Source organism: Tamandua tetradactyla, chromosome 10, assembly GCF_023851605.1.
Source record: "Tamandua tetradactyla isolate mTamTet1 chromosome 10, mTamTet1.pri, whole genome shotgun sequence".
In the NCBI taxonomy this organism is placed as follows: Eukaryota; Metazoa; Chordata; class Mammalia; order Pilosa; family Myrmecophagidae; genus Tamandua; species Tamandua tetradactyla.
Window position 1 is genome coordinate 20,073,937 of NC_135336.1, and position 17,599 is coordinate 20,091,535.

The 17,599-nt window shown below is 43.0% G+C and overlaps 1 protein-coding gene across 2 annotated transcripts in view; it reads left to right on the top strand.

The window, feature by feature from the left end:
* The first annotated feature begins 5,255 nt into the window (after window positions 1-5,255).
* ITGB5 (integrin subunit beta 5) overlaps window positions 5,256-17,599 on the top strand; it is a 160,108-nt gene continuing 147,764 nt past the window's right edge. The window contains exon 1 of one of the 2 annotated variants that reach the window (XM_077118093.1): window positions 5,256-5,284. Coding sequence is in view for 1 of the 2 variants with exons in the window: in XM_077118092.1 (XP_076974207.1) it covers window positions 17,519-17,588 (70 nt within the window). In the remaining variant the exon portion in view is untranslated. Of the gene's footprint in view, window positions 5,285-17,453; window positions 17,589-17,599 lie in introns of those variants that run through there. The other variant, XM_077118092.1, reaches the window with a different exon arrangement.

Below are 17,599 nucleotides of genomic sequence, written 5' to 3' on the forward strand. Positions count from 1 at the left end.
ACCATTCCCCGAGGTGACCAGCCAGCTACATGGTGGCAGGTTGATTACATTGGACCACTCCCTTCATGGAAGGGGCAGCGATTTGTTCTAACTGGAATAGATACATACTCTGGATATGGGTTTGCTTTCCCTGCACGCAATGCTTCTGCCAAAACTACTATCCGTGGGCTTACAGAATGCCTTATCCATCGTCATGGTATTCCACATAGCATTGCTTCGGATCAAGGAACACACTTCACAGCAAATGAAGTGCAGGAATGGGCACATGCTCATGGAATTCTCTGGTCTTACCATGTTCCCCATCATCCAGAAGCAGCTGGATTGATAGAACGGTGGAATGGCCTTTTGAAAACTCAATTACGGTGCCAACTAGGTGGCAAAAACTTGAAAGGCTGGGGTAATGTTCTCCAGGAAGCTGTGTATGCTCTGAATCAGCGTCCACTGTATGGTGCTGTTTCTCCCATAGCCAGGATCCATGGGTCCAGGAACCAAGGGGTGGAAATGGGTGTGGTGCCACTCACTATTACTCCTAGTGATCCACTAGGAAAATTTTTGCTTCCTGTCCCTGCTACCCTGAGTTCTGCTGGCCTACAGGTTTTAGTTCCAAAACGGGGTATGCTTTCTCCAGGAGAAACAACAGTGATACCACTGAACTGGAAGTTAAGATTGCCACCTGGCCACTTTGGGCTACTTATGCCTCTGGAGCAACACACCAAAAAGGGGATTACATTATTGTCTGGGGTAATTGACCCTGACTATCAGAAGGAAGTAGGACTGAAACTACATAATGGAGGTAAAGAAGAGTTTTCTTGGAATATAGGAGATCCCCTGGGGCGTCTATTAGTACTACCATGCCCTGTGATTAAAATCAATGGAAAACTGCAACAACACAATCCAGGCAGGACTACTGATGGCTCTGAAACTTCAGGAATGAAGGTTTGGGTCACCCCACCAGGCAAAGAACCACGGCCAGCTGAAGTGCTTGCTGAGGGGAAAGGGAACATGGAATGGGTAGTGGAAGAAGGTAGTGATAAATATGAACTTCGACCACGTGATCAGTTACAGAAACGAGGACTGTAATGCTGTTTTGTTTGTGTTATATTATTTAAGTTGTAAGATATCAAGTTTAAGAATGAATGTTGCCCAAGGATTTGCACCCTATTCTGGAGAGATTTAATGTGCTTCCAGTTATATGCAGGACATGTTGAGTGTTGTCAGGTAAAAGAAAAAATGTATGCTTATTTGTTTTCATTTGGAAATTAAGTATGGTCTAAGGTGATATATATGTGCCAAGTTGACAAGGGGTGGACTGTCATGGTTAGGGACAGGTGTCAACTTGGCTAAGTTGTGGTACCTGTTCATCTGATTGGGCAAGCGCTGGCCTGTCTGTTGCAATGAGGACATTTCATAGGATTAGGTCATGATCACGTCAGCTACATCCACAGCTGATTCCATTTGTAATCAGTCAAAGGGGAGTGTCTTCTGCAATTAGTGATGCTAAATCCAATCATGGGAAGCCTTTTAAGGAGGACTCAGAGCAGACAGGTTCCATTCCTGCTTTGGCTGGTGAGCCTCTCCTGTGGAGTTCGTCCAGGCCATCCATTGGAGTCATCGGCTTCGCAGCCTGCCCTGTGGATTTTGGACTCTGCATTCCTACGGTCACGTGAGACACTTTCATAAATTTTATATTTGCAAGTGTTCCCTGTTGGTTCTGTTTCTCTAGAGAACCCTAACTAATACAGCTGTCAAAACAGCATGGCATTGGCACTAAGTTAGAAATATTCATCAGTGGAACTGAATCAAGAGTGTGGAGATTGACAACCAAATTTATGGTCAATTGGTCTTGAATGAGACTCCCAAATCTACTAAATTGGGACAGAATAGTCTTTTCATGAAATGGGCTCAGGAAAACTGGATATCAATAGTCAAAAGAATGAAAGAGGACCCATATCTTACACCTTATACAAAAATTAACTCAACATGATGAAAAACCTAAATATAAGAGCCATCACTGTAAAATTCCTGGAAGAAAACATAGGCAAACATCTTCAAGATCTAGTAATAGGAGGTGGTTTCCTGAACTTTACACCCAAACCACAAGCAACGAAAGAAAAAATAGATGAATAGAAGGAAAAGCGTCTGAGCCTCAAAGGATTTTGTCAAAAAGGTGAAGAGGCAGCTAACTCGATGGGGAAAAAATATTTGGAAGCCATAAATAAATAAAAGTTTGATATTCCACATACCTAAAGAAATTATACAATTCAACAACAAAAGGATAAACAACCCAAAATTATAAAATGGGCAAAAGATATGAATAGACATTTTTTCTGAAGAGCAAGTACAGATAGCTGAAAAGCACATGAAGAGATGCTGTAAGGGAACGCTTATACGGATGCTTCTTTAGCTATAAGGGAAATGCAAAGTAAAACTACAATGATATATCTCACACCTGTAAGAACGGCTGCCATTAAACAAACAGGAAACTACAAATGTTGGAGAGGATGTGGAGAAATTGGAACATTTATTCACTGCTGTTGGGACTGTATATTGGTACAGCTGCTATGGCAGACAGTTTGGCATTTCCTCAGAAAACTTAACATCGAGTTGCCCTACGATGTGCTATTGCTGGAGTAGTCCAGCAATAGCACTACTCAGGATATACCCAGAACAACTGAAAGAATTGACATGAACAGACATTTGCACACCTATGTTCATAGCAGCATTATTCACAATTGCTAAAAGATGGAAGCAATCCAGGTGCCCATAAACAGACAAGTGGATAAATAAATTGTGGTATATACGTATGATGGAATATTACGCAGCAATAAGATGAAATGAGGTCCTGAGGCATATGGCAACATGGATGAAACTTGAGAATATAATCCTCAGTGAAATCAGCAAGACACAAAAGGATACACACTGTATTATTTCAATATTACGACTGGTAAAGATGATAGCGTCAAGGTTCAGGTGAGCTTAATGAGTTGCTCTAAATAATAGGCCAAGAAGTGATTAGCTCCCAGACAGAAAGTGAATGCAACTTCCTCTGATATTTTGCTCTAGTATGATCTGGATGAAGATTTAGGAAACAGGGAGGGAATATGGTGCTCTCCTGACCTCATTAGCTTCTCTTCTCCCCACTTCTTCTCTCTCTCCTCTCTCCCTTCTCCTCATTACTGGACAAAGGCTGTGAATTCTTTTGCCTGAAGCATTCAAATGAGCAACTCCTGAGATACCAGGGCTTCAAAGAGAGAAAAAGTTGTTTATTACTAGGCACAAGTAGAAGAGCAGATGGCCTACAGGCTCAAAATCTGTTTCCCCAAACTGTAATAATTCTGATAGTTTTATTAGAGGAAAAGATGGGCAGTATTGAGGCTAATGAGCACAGTGGCCCCAGATAATCTAATCAGAGGTGATCTAATTATTGAGCATGTGCAATTGATTATATGCTTAATCATAGAACATATGTAACAAAATGGTGGCTATAATATGATGATGGGTGTGATTTTTAGTGTCATAGTGAGGTCTAGGTGACCTGTAGATTAAAGCCTAAGCTACTGCACATGTCAGGCAGGCCCACTGTGATTAGATCCTGTCTCGGTCATCAAGAGAACTTTGGACTTGGGTGAGTTAGTTAGTTCTGAGCGGACCCAAGACCTTCATTAATAAACATTAGGGGCTGTTTTTAGTGAGCACAAGACTCTAAAGTTGAAAAACTGGATAAATGTGTACAAATGAAGGTTAGTCATAAGGTTTTTAAAATCACAGGGCAGAAGATAAAGGCTATACAGTCATTGTCAGAGATCAAAGCAGCTGGATTGCAAAGATTTCATGTGTTTTCCTCTGTCTACTCCAATATACCAGAAAGCAAAAAGGAATATCTATATAATGATTCAGTAATCAAAAGCATCCCTTAAATCCTAATTTCTTGGTTACATCCTTTTCTTTTTGTTTCTGTTTCTCTATCTCTCTTTCTCATTTTCTTCCCTGAAAAAAAGAATAAAAATAAAAATAAAGTAGAATTGAGACACAGTAAGAGAGGTCCTGATTTGGCCATAACAGAAAGCATGCTTCTAGCCACCCCTAACTCAGGGTCTTCATCATTTCCTTAATGAGGAAAATTAACTTAGACAATACCTCTAAGTGGTACATAATTCTTATCCCAGAACATAGCAATTTGTCATTTTAAACTAATCGTTTTTATTTTACATTGTTATTATCCTAAGTCTCACGATAAAAAGAAAATATCTCTAAGTGTCAGTATAAATAGACACTTAACAATAGATCCCACCTGAATGCTATAATCAAGAGAATTGTATCCCTGCTTCTGGTTTTCCTGATGAACCCTCAGCTCTCCTCCAAATGGTGACTCAGTTTCCTTCCTGCCTATGGTTCCACCATATTTAAACATGACTCTCAAGGTGGCTGCACTTATGCACATTAACCCAGTGGAAGGCAAAAGAGTATGGATGATCACACCAGAGATTTTATGCACCAAGTTTGGTATTAGTGCCCCTCACTTCATCCCACATCCAACTGGCTTAGAACTCAGTCACATAACCATACTCAACCACTAGGGAGGTAGAGAAATTCAGCCAAGCTCTATGTCCAGGAAGCAAAGCAAATGGGTGCTTTGTGAGCAGCTCTCCTATGCCTGCTCCTTCCCCACCTACTGCCTTATCCCATTTTCTCATCCTTCAAGACTGCATAAATGTCACTGTTCTATCCCTAACTCTAGAACAGTATCTGCCACCTACCTGACCCTTAAAAAATATTTATTGAATAGGTGAGTCATTTCACAAATACTTTTTAAGTGCCCACTCTCAAGGAGTTGAGAATTAAGCCAGTGAGATAGTCATGGCATAAACAAGTCACTTCAACATCGACTCTTCTAATGAAAGCAGGGTCAAAGTACTTTGAGAACCTGGAGGAAAACCGTCACTGGCAGTTCTGGAAGGCTTTACAAAGGAGGCAACATTTGAACTGAGTAATGAAAGATGAGTAAGAGTTTACCAGTCAGAGAAGATCAGGGACAGGATCTTCTAAGGAGAAGAAACACGTTGTGCAAGATACGTAGGTGAGAACATGTTTGTGAGGGTGATAATAGGGGACAGGCTGAAACAGTGGGTTGGGAACTGCAGCCTTACAAGGCTGCAGGGGGCCTTGTAAGTCTCGTAGTAATCTTTTTTTATTTTTTATTTTTATTGTTTTCTAGTTCTTTTTCTTTTTTTTTTTTCTCGTAGTGATCTTTACTCCTGGATTGCTGGTCTTTCAGTTATACCAGGTATGTTCCCTGCCTGCTTTTTTCTAAATATAAGGCTGAAAACTATAATTATCAAGGGTAATTTCCTTTACCTAGTTAGTCACAACCACAAAATACCTTCAGAGCAACATTTAGGCTAGTATTTGACCGTGGGCATCATGGGCCAAGTTGACACATAAAATTAACCATCACCTGTACTTTAGGTAATATTAGGATATTTCTTTTGAATACACTCAAATTAAGTTTAAGACTATGTCATAGTCACAGCAAAGATGAAAAAGTGCTTTCAAAATGAGGCAGCTTTGATATAGTGGAAAGAACAGTAGACTTGGAATCAGGAGACTTGGGTTCATATTTTGGTTCTATTCCTTATCAGCTGGGCAAGTCACCTTAACTTCTCTGAGACCCAGCGTCCAAATAGGGAGAATAAGAAAGGATTCAAAGCTCATATACCTGATGGGGCTTCCCTTGAGTTCGGTGACTCTTGGTGCTGTTCTTGTCTTTTTGGAGGAAACTGGAAACTATACCCCTGGGATTATTACAAAAGATACGGCTTCTAAGGCAAGGCAGCCCCTGCATCTGCCCAGCGTGGATCTCATCTCTTTGTACCTGAGCTGACTGCTGTGCTAAACTGAGACAGGAGCTCCTGCGAGAGGAACCCTTGGTGCTGTGGTTCCCCCCTACAGATTTCTGAGTTGACTAAAGCCAAGCGTGACCTCTGGAAGTGTTGACATCTGAATGTTCAATTGAACCTAAGATGAACCTCTGGTGTGCACTGAAGACTTGTTTTATTTTTGGTCTCTGAAATGGTGGAGGGGCAGCAACCAACTGATACCCATCTTCACTGAAGCCAGGAGAAAAGGAAACTCTCGGAGAAGTAGCCTGGGTAACATGGAATGTGTGGAGACCCAGGGCCTGGGCTCCCCCTCCATAGTGAGAGTATGTTACTTCACGTAGCTTCCTACGTGCCCGGGACAGAAGTTAAAGGTCAACAAACCTCCTCAGGGAGGAAAAGAATGTACAAATGGTATGAGACATTACTTATGTCACATTAAAACTCCTCTCCCCTGATATGTTGATAACAAATCTCCAAACCCGCATGTCATGATACTGTGCTAAAACTCTGTTCTCACACCCTCCAGAATGTCCTTGTCCTAAACCCTTATAAGCTGTCCCCTTGCACCCTTGACTTTGTGGAGTGCTGAATTCCTAAATGACCATCACCTGGCATAAGTCCTAATAAAATTCATGTTTGACTCTATGCCTAGCATGTTCTTTGGTCTTGGGGCTGTACTGACCTGAGGCTGTCAAGAGCTAAGTTGGAACAGAATGAATAACGTGCTAGGAGGGATGATTAAATAATCAGACTGGATTACCTAGACAGCAGATGGAATCTCCTTGAGATATCATTTAATAGAGATGAGGTGATCATTTTCAGAGTCCCTCACAATCATCCCACTTAGATAACATGTTCAAGCAGGCATTGCATCCTCTGTTAGAGAGCAGCATTTCTGGGGGGGAGGGCAAGTTCTAGTTGATATAATAGGTTATATAAACCAATTGCCATATACTTCACATGTAGTAATTATAGAGCCAGCTCTGGCAGAGAGCAGCCCCAGAGAGGGGAAGGGAGTGGCATGGTTGCTCAACTACTTCATGGTTTTGAAGATTGGAATTCAATTCTTCAGATTCTGGCCCAAGATTTCTAGAAATTGAATAGGAGGAGCCATAGTCTACAGCAGCGCCTGTACACAGGCCAAAGTTGGGTCTCAGGTGGTGGCTGATGGCTGATCCTTGGCCTATTCCAGATCCGATCATCAGGCAGCTGCTTAGCCTTCAACCCCCTCTCCCAATAGACAGTCCCACCCCCCACTCCAAGGGCAGGGATCAGAAGCTTGACCCTACCTTTTAAAAGGCTACCAAAAAAAAAAAAAAAAAAGAAAGAAAGAAAAAAAAGGCTACTGAGCCAGTGTCTTAGGAGCCACTGTTAGACCTAAGACAAGGTAGAGGGGACAAGCGAGAAGGAACAGGAGGGGGTGCAAGGGTAGTTCAGTGGTAGAATTCTCACTTGATGTGAGGGAGACCAGGGTTTGATACCCAGTCCATGCACTCCCTCCGACAAAAAGAAAATCAACAAATGGTGCTGCAATAATGGGACAGTCACATGGAAAAAGAAGGAAATTTGACCCCCCATACCAAAAAAATGGAAGGTAGTGGAGTAGAGGTGGAAAACAAGGCGATAAAAAAGAAAATGGGACTTCCGGGTCAAGATGGCGGCTTAACAACGTGTGCATTTTAGTTCGTCCTCCAGAACAACTACTAAATAACCAGAAACAGTACAGAACAGCTCCTGGGCCACGTCAGTGACCAGACACACAGCATACCCCAGTCTGGACCAGCTGGACCAGCTGCGAGCACCCCCCAGAACCGTGAGTTTCCAAAGCTGTGGCGGCCAGCGCCCCTCCCCCACAGGCCACTTCCCAGAGGGGAAAGGAAAGGACTTTACCAGCAGCAGGGACTGGGCACAATCAAATGCCAATTGTGGAACTAATTAACAAATTCTGACTACTAAAAATAGGCCCCCAGCTTAGGTGAACCCAATCAAAGCGGAGGTTGCTCATTTTTGCCCCAGTGCCAAGGGGGCAGGACTGACAGAAAAGGGGGAAAAAAAAAAAGAAGGAAACAGAGCTTTTTGTGGCTGTGTATCTACAAAGGCTTGACTGCCTCTGGATACAGTGGCAGGAATTTTCAGGCTGCAACTGCCCCAGGCATAGGCAGAAGTGAGCTCTTTTGAGGGCTTATCTGGAGCTTGTGCCTTCCCCAGGGGAGGGGTGAAGCTCCACCCAGGTGGAATCCCTCCATCAAGGAACTCAGACCCCAGGGCTTGGTAATTTGAAGCCATTAAAACCAGCCTACAACTTCTCCTCTGTCTCCACCACGCCGCCCCCAGCAGGGAAAGTCTGCCAAAGTTAAAGGGACCGCATCATCTGAAGCTGGTGGGACCTGCAGTCAGACAAGCGCCACATACTGGGCAGGATAAGAAAAACAGAGTCCAGAGACTTCACAGGAAAGTCTTTCAACCTGCTGGGTCTCACCCTCAGGGAAAACTGACGCAGGTGACTCTCTCCTCCTGACAGGAGGCCTTGGTCTGGGAAAATCTGGCTGGGGTCTATAATATCTAAGTAGATCCTCCTAAGTGTGTGTGTGGGAAAGGCACCTTACAAGCAGGGCAAGAATCAAGAAAACAAGAACTGAAAAATTCTCCTCTGTTAAACAAAACTTAAGCTAAAGGTCCAGATATAGCTGAACGGAATGTCAAAGAACAGACAACAAATTCATCCAGCAAGAAAACCCTAGATAAAAGAAGTGGAAGCAATCTCCAGAATAAACTAATTAAGGTAATTAAATGCCTAGATGCCAGCAAAAAATAACAAATCACACTAGGAAAATTGAAGATATGGCCCAGTCAAAGGAACAAAGGAACAACAGTTCAAATGACATACAGGAGCTGAAACAATTAATTCAGAATGTACGAACAGACATGGAAAACCTCATCAAAAACCAAATCAATGAATTGAGGGAGGATATAAAGAAGGCAAAGAAAGAACAAAAAGAAGAAACTGAAAGTCTGAAAAAACAAATCACAGAACTTATGGGAATGAAAGACACAGCAGAAGAGATGAAAAAAACAATGGAAACCTACAATGGTAGATTTCGAGAGACAGAACATAGGATTTCTGAACTGGAGGATAGAACATCTGAAATCTGACAAGAAACAGAAACTATAGGGAAAAAATGGAAAAATATGAGCAGGGACTCAGGGAATTGAAAGACAATATGAAGTGCACGAATATACGTGTTGTGGGTGTCCCAGAAGGAGAAGAGAAGGGAAAAGGAGGAGAAAAACTAATGGAGGAAATTATCACTGAAAATTTCCCAACTCTATGAAAGACTTAAAATTACAGATCCAAGAAGTGCAGCATACCCCAAAGAGAATAGATCCAAATAGACGTACTCCAAGACATTTAATAATCGGAATGTCAGAGGTCAAAGAGAAAGAGAGGATCTTGAAAGCAGCAAGAGAAAGCAATCTATTACATACAAGGGAAGCCCAATAAGACTATGTGCAGATCTCTCAGCAGAAACCATGGAGGCAAGAAGACAGTGGGATGATATATTTAAATTATTAAAAGAGAAAAACTGCCAACCCAAAATTCTATATCCAGCAAAATTGTCCTTCAAAAATGAGGGAGAAATTAAAATATTTTCAAACAAAAAATCACTGAAAGAATTTGTGACCAAGAGAACAGCTCTGCAAGAAATACTAAAGGGAACACTAGAGACAGATACGAAGACAGAAAAGAGATGTGTGGAGAAGAGTGTAGAAAGGAAGACTATGAGTAAAGGTAAAAAGAAGGAAAATTAGATATGACATATAAAATCCAGAAGGCAAAATAGTAGCAGAAAGTACTACCCATGCAGTAATAACACTGAATGTTAATGGATTAAACTCTCCAATCAAAAGACATAGTCTGGCAGAATGGATTAAAAAACGGGAGCCATCTATATGCTGTCTCTACTCAAAGGACACGAGGCCAAGTACACAAATGGACATTTACACACCAATGTTTATAGCAGCATTATTAACAATTACCAAGAGATGGAAACAGCCAAAATGTCCATCAACAGACAGTTGGCTAAACAAACTGTGACATTTACATAAGATGGAATATTATGCAGCTGTAAGACAGAACAAAATTATGAAGTATGTAACAACATGAATGGACCCTAAGGACATTATGCTGAGTGTGATTAGCCAGAAACAAAAGGACAAATACTGAAATACTGTATGGTCTCACTGATATGAACTGACATTAGTGAATAAACTTGGAATATTTCCTTGGTTACAGAGACCATCAGGAGATAGAAATAGGGTAAGATATTGGGTAATTGGAGCTGAATGGATACAGATTGTGCAACAGGACTGAATATAAAAACTCAGAAATGGACAGCACAATATTACCTAACTGTAATACAATTATGTTAAAACACTGAATGAAGCTGCATATGAGAATGATAGAGGGAGGAGGGCTGAGGCATAAATGAAATCACAAAGAAAGATAGACGATAAAGACTGAGATGGTGTAATCTAGGAGTGCCTAGAGTGTATAATGATAGTGACTAAATGTACAAATTTAAAAAATGTTCTTGCATGAGGGAGAACAAAAGAATGTCATTACTGCAGTGTGCTAAAAATAGATGGTACTTAATAGTTTAAAATTTCAACTAATGTGTGAGACTAAAGCAAAAAATGTTCATTTGGTACAAATCTATACTTTGACTAGTGCATCTCCTAATATAACTTATGTAGATAGTTGATTGAACACCTTAAGTACATGGAACTTTGTATAGGACATGAGATTTTGTTGGTTTGTCCAGGTGATGCCCTGATGAATCCCAGAGCGATTTGATCAGTGAGTGGAAAAGTATTTTCAAAGTCCCCTTCGGGGAATGGCGAGAACGGGGGAAAACTCAACTTCCCCAAGTTGAATTCTTGATATTCTCACAAGCAGTGTGGACAACCAAAGCTATAGGCTGAGCCCCCAGTCTTGGGGTTTGTTCATATGAAACTTAACCCCACAGGGGATAGGTCAAGCCTACTTAAAATTAAGCCTAAGAGTCACCTCCAAGAGAACCTCTTTTGTTGCTCAGATGTGGCCTCTCTCTCCAGGCAACACAGCAAGCAGACTCACCACCCTCCCCCTGTCTACGTGGGACATGACTACCAGGGGTGTGGATCTTCCTGGCAGTGTGGAACAGAAATCCCAGAATGAGCTGAGACCCAGCATCAAGGGATTGAGAAAACCTTCTCGACCAAAAGGGGGAAGAGTGAAATGAGACAAAGTGTCAATGGCTGAGAGATTCCAAACAGAGTCCAGAGGTTATCCTGGAGGTTATTTTTATGCATTAAGTAGATATCACCTTGTTATCCAAGATGTAATGGAGAGGCTGGAGGGAACTGCCTGAAAATGTACAGCTGTGTTCCAGTAGCCATGTTTCTTGATGATGATTGTATAATGATATAGCTTACACAGTGTGACTGTGTGATTGTGAAAACCTTGTGTCTGATGCTCCTTTTATCTACCTTGTCAACAGATGAGAGGAACATATGGAATAAAAATAAATAATAGGGGGAACAAATGTTTAAATAGATTTAGTTTGAAATGCTAGTGATCAATGAAAGGGATCATTAAGGGGTATGGCATGTAAAATTTTTTTCTTTGTTATATTTTTCTGTTGTCTTTTTATTTCTTTTTCTGAATTGATGCTAATGTTCTGGGAAATGATCATGATGTTGATATGCAACTGTGTGATGATATTGTGAATTGCTGAGTGTATGTGTTGGGAATGTTTGTGTTTCTTGTAATTTTTTTTAATTAATAAAAAATTAAAAAAAAAAAGAAAATGGCATTGAGGTGGGGAAGGAAGAATGCTGGCTCAGCTTCCAAATGCATTTCCAAATTACTGGCTTCTTCCTTCCTCAGATATTTGACTCCATTTTTGACTGCGGCTGTGGTATTTAGTGTCCTCTTTGTCCTATCCTTCTACTCCTGTGGCATTTCTCCCCAGGTCCCATGTGGACCACACTTGCCCCCTGTTCCTTTCCCATCCCCTGCCTACAACTTTACTCCTAAACATATTTAAATATATGTTTGTGCATGTGTGTGTACTTGTATTAATTTGTTGCGCTTTTTACTGAAATAACTTGAAAAGAATCTAAGCCTTTTAGGTGCTGTAAAATAATTTCTAGCAGAAGAGAAACAAACTGTAATCACTTTGCTACAGTGGATAAAAGGGCAGGCAGAGAAGGACTCCAGGAGTTTCTTCTAGATTTAGACCTAGAAATTTTCTTTTTCATTTTTAAAGTTTTATTCACACATCCTACAATCCAGCCAAAGTAAAAATATCAATGGTTCCAGGTACAATCACATATCCATGCCCTCACCACTATGATCTACATGAGTACACTTCCATTTCTTCTGCAAAGAATCCCATACCCCTCCCCCTTATTCCCTGCTTATTGACATTTAGTTTCGGCACTGTTAATTGTAGACCCTAGCAAGAATGGATTGTATCCTACCCCCATACCATCCCCTTTTCAACACTTCCCAATGTTGAAATTCATTTGTTCTCCCTCATACAAAAAAGCATTCTTATATTTGTACATTTAATTGCCATATTTGTCTACTGTAGTCATCACTAAGTTACACCACCACAGTCTAGTCACCACCTGTGTCTTTCCTTCTTGTGTCATGCATGCCCCCAGGCCTCCTTTCTCAATCACACTCACACTCAGCTATGCTCAGTGTACTTAACAATGTTGTTCTACCATCAGATAGTACTCTCTATCCATTTCTGGGTCTTTACAATTAGTCCTCTACATGCAGTTTTTAAGGACATTTTTCTGAAAAGAAAACAAACATGCCAAAATTAATTGAGCAGCATTATAACCCTTATTGTTATTTTGTTCATGGATATCATTTAAAATATTTCAGTTCATGAAGGCTTGAAAACATGTTCCCTCTGGAATGTATAACCTTAAAAAGAGTTTTCAAAAAAAAACTGTTGAATCTTAAAGAATACCTAGGGCAATATATAAGATTCCACAATGGTTCCATGCACTAGTGTAACTGTCCAGAAACCTATAACCTCCAGTTGGGTCCCTGGACCAGAGAAGTCTGAAACCTAGAGGGCCCAGCCTCTCCAGAACATCAGAGAGTTCCATTTCCCTACCCCATATTTGTGATAGATCCTTCCAACATGAAAAAGTTAGAATGGCCATAGACCAAACACCCCTAAGGAGAGGGACAGAAAGATCAAAGGTGATGATGGAGTTATACAGAGAAGATAGGATTTAACAAACGAAGATGACTGCTGCATCATTAAATTGATAACTCTTTTAGTTTCCAGTATCTTATAGCAGCTAAAAGTAAAAACCTAAAATTGTGGAATTGTAACCCATGCCAAACTCTGAAATATGTTCTACAACTGATTGTGGTGCTGTGCTTTGAAATTTATTGCTTTTTTTGTATATATGTTATTTTTCAAACATACAAAAGTCGACTCTGATGAATATTTATGCCTTCTAGCCTCCTATATTCTGGAGCAGCTAGAAGGAAATATCTGAGAGGATCATTATGGTAGCCCATGACAAACTCTGGGATCTTTCCTGTAACTACTTGTTAAGGGCTGCTTTGGGAACTAACTGCTTTTTATTTCTTTGCTTTGTATATACATTATATTATACAATTTTTTAAAGTTATTTAAAAAAAGTAACCATTGAAAAATTGCTCTCAGAAAGATATAATAATTAATGAGGATTTTCAGAGCTGATAATTACACGGACAGAGAGGTTGAAAACACACGACTTATTTTACCAAAAGTGGGCTTGCTACTCCATAGATAAGTTTAAAATGCCTGCATATTTTTATTTTTCTCTGGGTTATCCATGCTCAAACCTTGAGAATCAAAGCTGGTCCAAATATCAATTCTCGGCCATGAATTTACCAAAAAACAAACAAACAAGCACTATGAACAAGAAAACCAGCCAAACAAACAAAAATTCAACAAATGGTGCTGCAATAATGGGATACTCGTATGGAAAAATAATGAAATGTGACCCTGCCATACAGCATACAAAAAATTTAAAAAAAAGAAAAGAAAAATCTGTTCCAAATAGAAACTTCCTCTGGACCCAGAAGTTCAGCAATGATCAGAAATAGGATGTTCCACAGTAGCCACACAGGAAACAGTTCCAGTGGCTAAGGGGAAGCACTATTGGAGAAGTACTGCTTTGTCTCCTTGCCTGAGGGAAGGGCCACCAGCGCCTGCTGATTTTGCTGATGAGGAAGAATGGCAGCCCACCCTCCAGTTTAATAAACAGAATGGAGGATTCTGGGACAGAAAAAAAAGACACAAACCAGAAAGCAAAGCTTTGGAGGACTTAGAGAAAGCGTTTCCACACCAGTTTTACGATGATGGAGCATGGAAGAAAGTTGTCATCATTCAAGATTCAGTGGCTTGAAGGCAGGTCTAGGCACATGGAGAGCATAGGGAGCTGAAAAAGCCCCCTGAAATTAGGTTTTTTAGTCTTCACAGCCCAGTTAATAGCACCAGATTGTTATCTTTGCTGTCTCCCAGTTGTACTGACTTTTCTGACAAAGGGAGAATGGGTCAACTTGGACAGTAAACCGACTTCCAAGCCTTGACCAAATGTTCTGCTGACCAGATGTTTACCCCTATATATCTTAGTCACATCTTAGCAGTTGTGCTAACCCAAATAGGAAACAAGACTGCACTCCCTAAACTTTTTATTGCACTCCTTAACTTTTCTCATTTCCCAAAGAATCTATCATTGTCATCTCCCTGATTTTTCCTCCCCAATTCTCCTTGATATAAACAATGTTGTTCTAGTTTGCTAGCTGCCAGAATGCAACACACCAGAGATGGATTGGCTTTTAATAAAAGGGGATTTATTTTGTTAGCTCTTCAGAGGAAAGGCAGCTAACTTTCCACTGAGGTTCTTTCTTTCGTGGAAGGCACAGGATGTTCTCTGCTGGTCCTCTCTCCAGGCCCCTGGGTTCCAACAACTTTCCCCGGGGTGACTTCTTTCTGCATCTCCAAAGGCCTGGGCTGAGCTGCAAGTGCTGAGATGAGGAATGCCGAGCTGCTTGGGCTGTGCTACGTTGTGCTCTCTCATTTAAGCACCAGCCAATTAAGTCAAATGTCACTCATTGCAGCAGACACACCTCCTAGCCAACTGCAGATGTAATTAGCAACAGATAAGGTTCATGTACCATTGGCTTATGTCCGCAGCAACAAGACTAGGTATGCTCACCTGGCCAAGTTGACAACTGAATCTAACTAACACAAATGTATATACGCTGGTTTCTTCCAGTCCTCTGGGGAGGTGGATCTTGCCTTTGCTGGCTAATAAATTACTTTTCTTTGCAACCAAACTGCAAATGTTGAGCCACTCTTGCCACACTAGGCAAGGACACAAGACCTGCAGGGTCCCCTTCAGAGCCACCAGGTGAGACATGACAGGGGTAGTGGTGAGTGGGAACAGGGGGCAGGTTTGGTCTCAGCACTTTTGAGTGGCAGGCCGGGTAAATGGTGGCCTGTGTTGGGTGTGAGGCCCAGGGGTATATGTCAACAGTTAGGAAGCACTGTGTTGGGTTGGGATGGTGAAACCGGAAAATCAGGCACCACAGCACCTGAATGTAGAGGGTGCCTGATAAATGCAAGCTATTTTTTTTTAATGCAAGCTATTTTTATACATATTAATTTTTTAGTATTTACCCAGATTCTGGGACTCAATTTCCCTTCCATCTGATCCATCTTGCTCATCTCTCCTAAACAACTCTTCTTAAATTACTGCTTGGCACATGACATTCAAACTCCCCATTATTTACAATCATTGCCTCTTAAGCTGGTATAAGCCCCAAGCTGACTGCCCCCAGAGGCAGGGAGCCCAAGATAAACCTGGAGGATCAGTTTTACTGGAGAACACTTGAGGAACAGCATGACTCTTACATCCAAAAAAACAGAAGGATGTTATGGAGTAGAATGAGATTTGCATGCAATATAAGGAAATTTGGAGCTTGCTCTGGGCCGTTTCAGTTTTGTCCCCCTAAACACACTACACTACAGGAACATGTTTACTTTCCCTGGCCCTGCGGACCCACCTTGGTACAGTCTGTTGAGTAAAGTTGGGGGAAGAATACAACTATAGGTTAAGATCCAAACTCTTGAAGCTGGGCAGTTAGAACCGTCTCCGACCTGGCCTTCCAAGTTCCCACTGGTTCCTGATTTTAGTCAAGCCATTTGGAACTTTTGAGCAAGGCATCAGTTCAGGCAAGCTATTGGCTTTGTGTGTCAGTTTCCTCATCTGGATAACAGTAGGGTTGTCGGGAGATTATGTGGGTTAATATGGGTAAAGCATTCAGAACAGTAGCGGGCTAGAATGTAAATTCGTTACTCGGTTGCTAATATTTCCTTCTACAAAGAGTCCGTCTCTTCTCTTGCCTGTAAAGCGTTCCAGTCTTAACCTATTCGTTGTCGCCCAGCCAAGGCCCCACCCTGTCCTTCGCCCGCCCCCGCCCCCACCCCCTTCGCGCCTTACAGGCAATTCCAGATGCAATTCAGATGAAAACGAGGTGCCTAAGCATCTGCTTTTGAGTTTATCCGTTTGGCTTCACGGAAATCGCCAGTGTGTCGAAGTAAGAAAAAATGAAGAAAGGGGGGCATATTGGCCAGTCTCCAATGTCAGAAAGGAGCAAAACGTTTATGAGAGACAAGTGGGATTATCGTGTCTCCTCGCCGCACGTGCCCTCCCTTCCCCACTACGCGCGTTGTCTTGTGGTGACATGCACGCGCCTCTGTTCCATCTCCGGCGAGGTCCGGGTTGGCGGTCCGGCTTCGGGAGGACGAAATGGCCATGGCAAACTGCCACATTACCTGCTTGCCCTAATAAAACCTAGCAACCACCTTTGACCCAAAGTAATCCTCTCTCGCCAAATGGAGCTTCCCGGCCTCTTCCTGTAGCGTCAGGCTGCTAGGAAAGCGGAGCGAGACCTCTACTCAGCTGTTTCGAAATCGCCCGCGTCCGCGGAAAGGGTTCCCACCTGGGCGCCCCCGGGCCTTGCGTCCCCGGCAGGTCCCCGCTCGAGGCCGAGCCGGCCCAGCTGGGGAGTTCGCCCCGCCCCGCCCCGCCTCGCCGTAAACTGACCGTGTGGCAGACGGGCGGGGGCCTGGAAGGGGAGAAAAGGGGAGGAGAAAGGAGAGGAGGAAAGTGGAGCCTGGCAGGCCCGGAGGGAGGAAGGGAAAGGGGCGGAGGCGAAGGGCTGAGTGTGCCGGCGCGCAGGGGAGCTGCAGCGCGGGGCGATTCCCGGGGCTGAAGTCCCAGCCCCAGAGCGCAGCCAGCCCCTCGCCTGTACAGAGCTGCCCGGCAGGACTGTCCCGGCCGGCGACACCGCAGGCGTCCGGGCCAGCGAGCCAGGGTAGCGGCGGTCCCGGGACTCGGTTTGGTGCACCACAGGAGGGATGGTGGCGGCCGGGCGCGGGCCAGCGCAGCCGCCAGCGCCTCCCGCCCGGCTCCGGGCGCTGTGAGCCTGAGCTGCGCGCGGGGCATGCGGCCACGTTTCCCGGCCCTCGACCCCCGCGCTCCGGTCCGGCCGCACGGGAGCCCCCACCATGCCTAAGGCTCCCGCGCCCCTCTTCGCCTGCCTCCTCGGGCTCGGCACGCTCCTGCCGAGGCTCCCAGGTAAGCTGCGC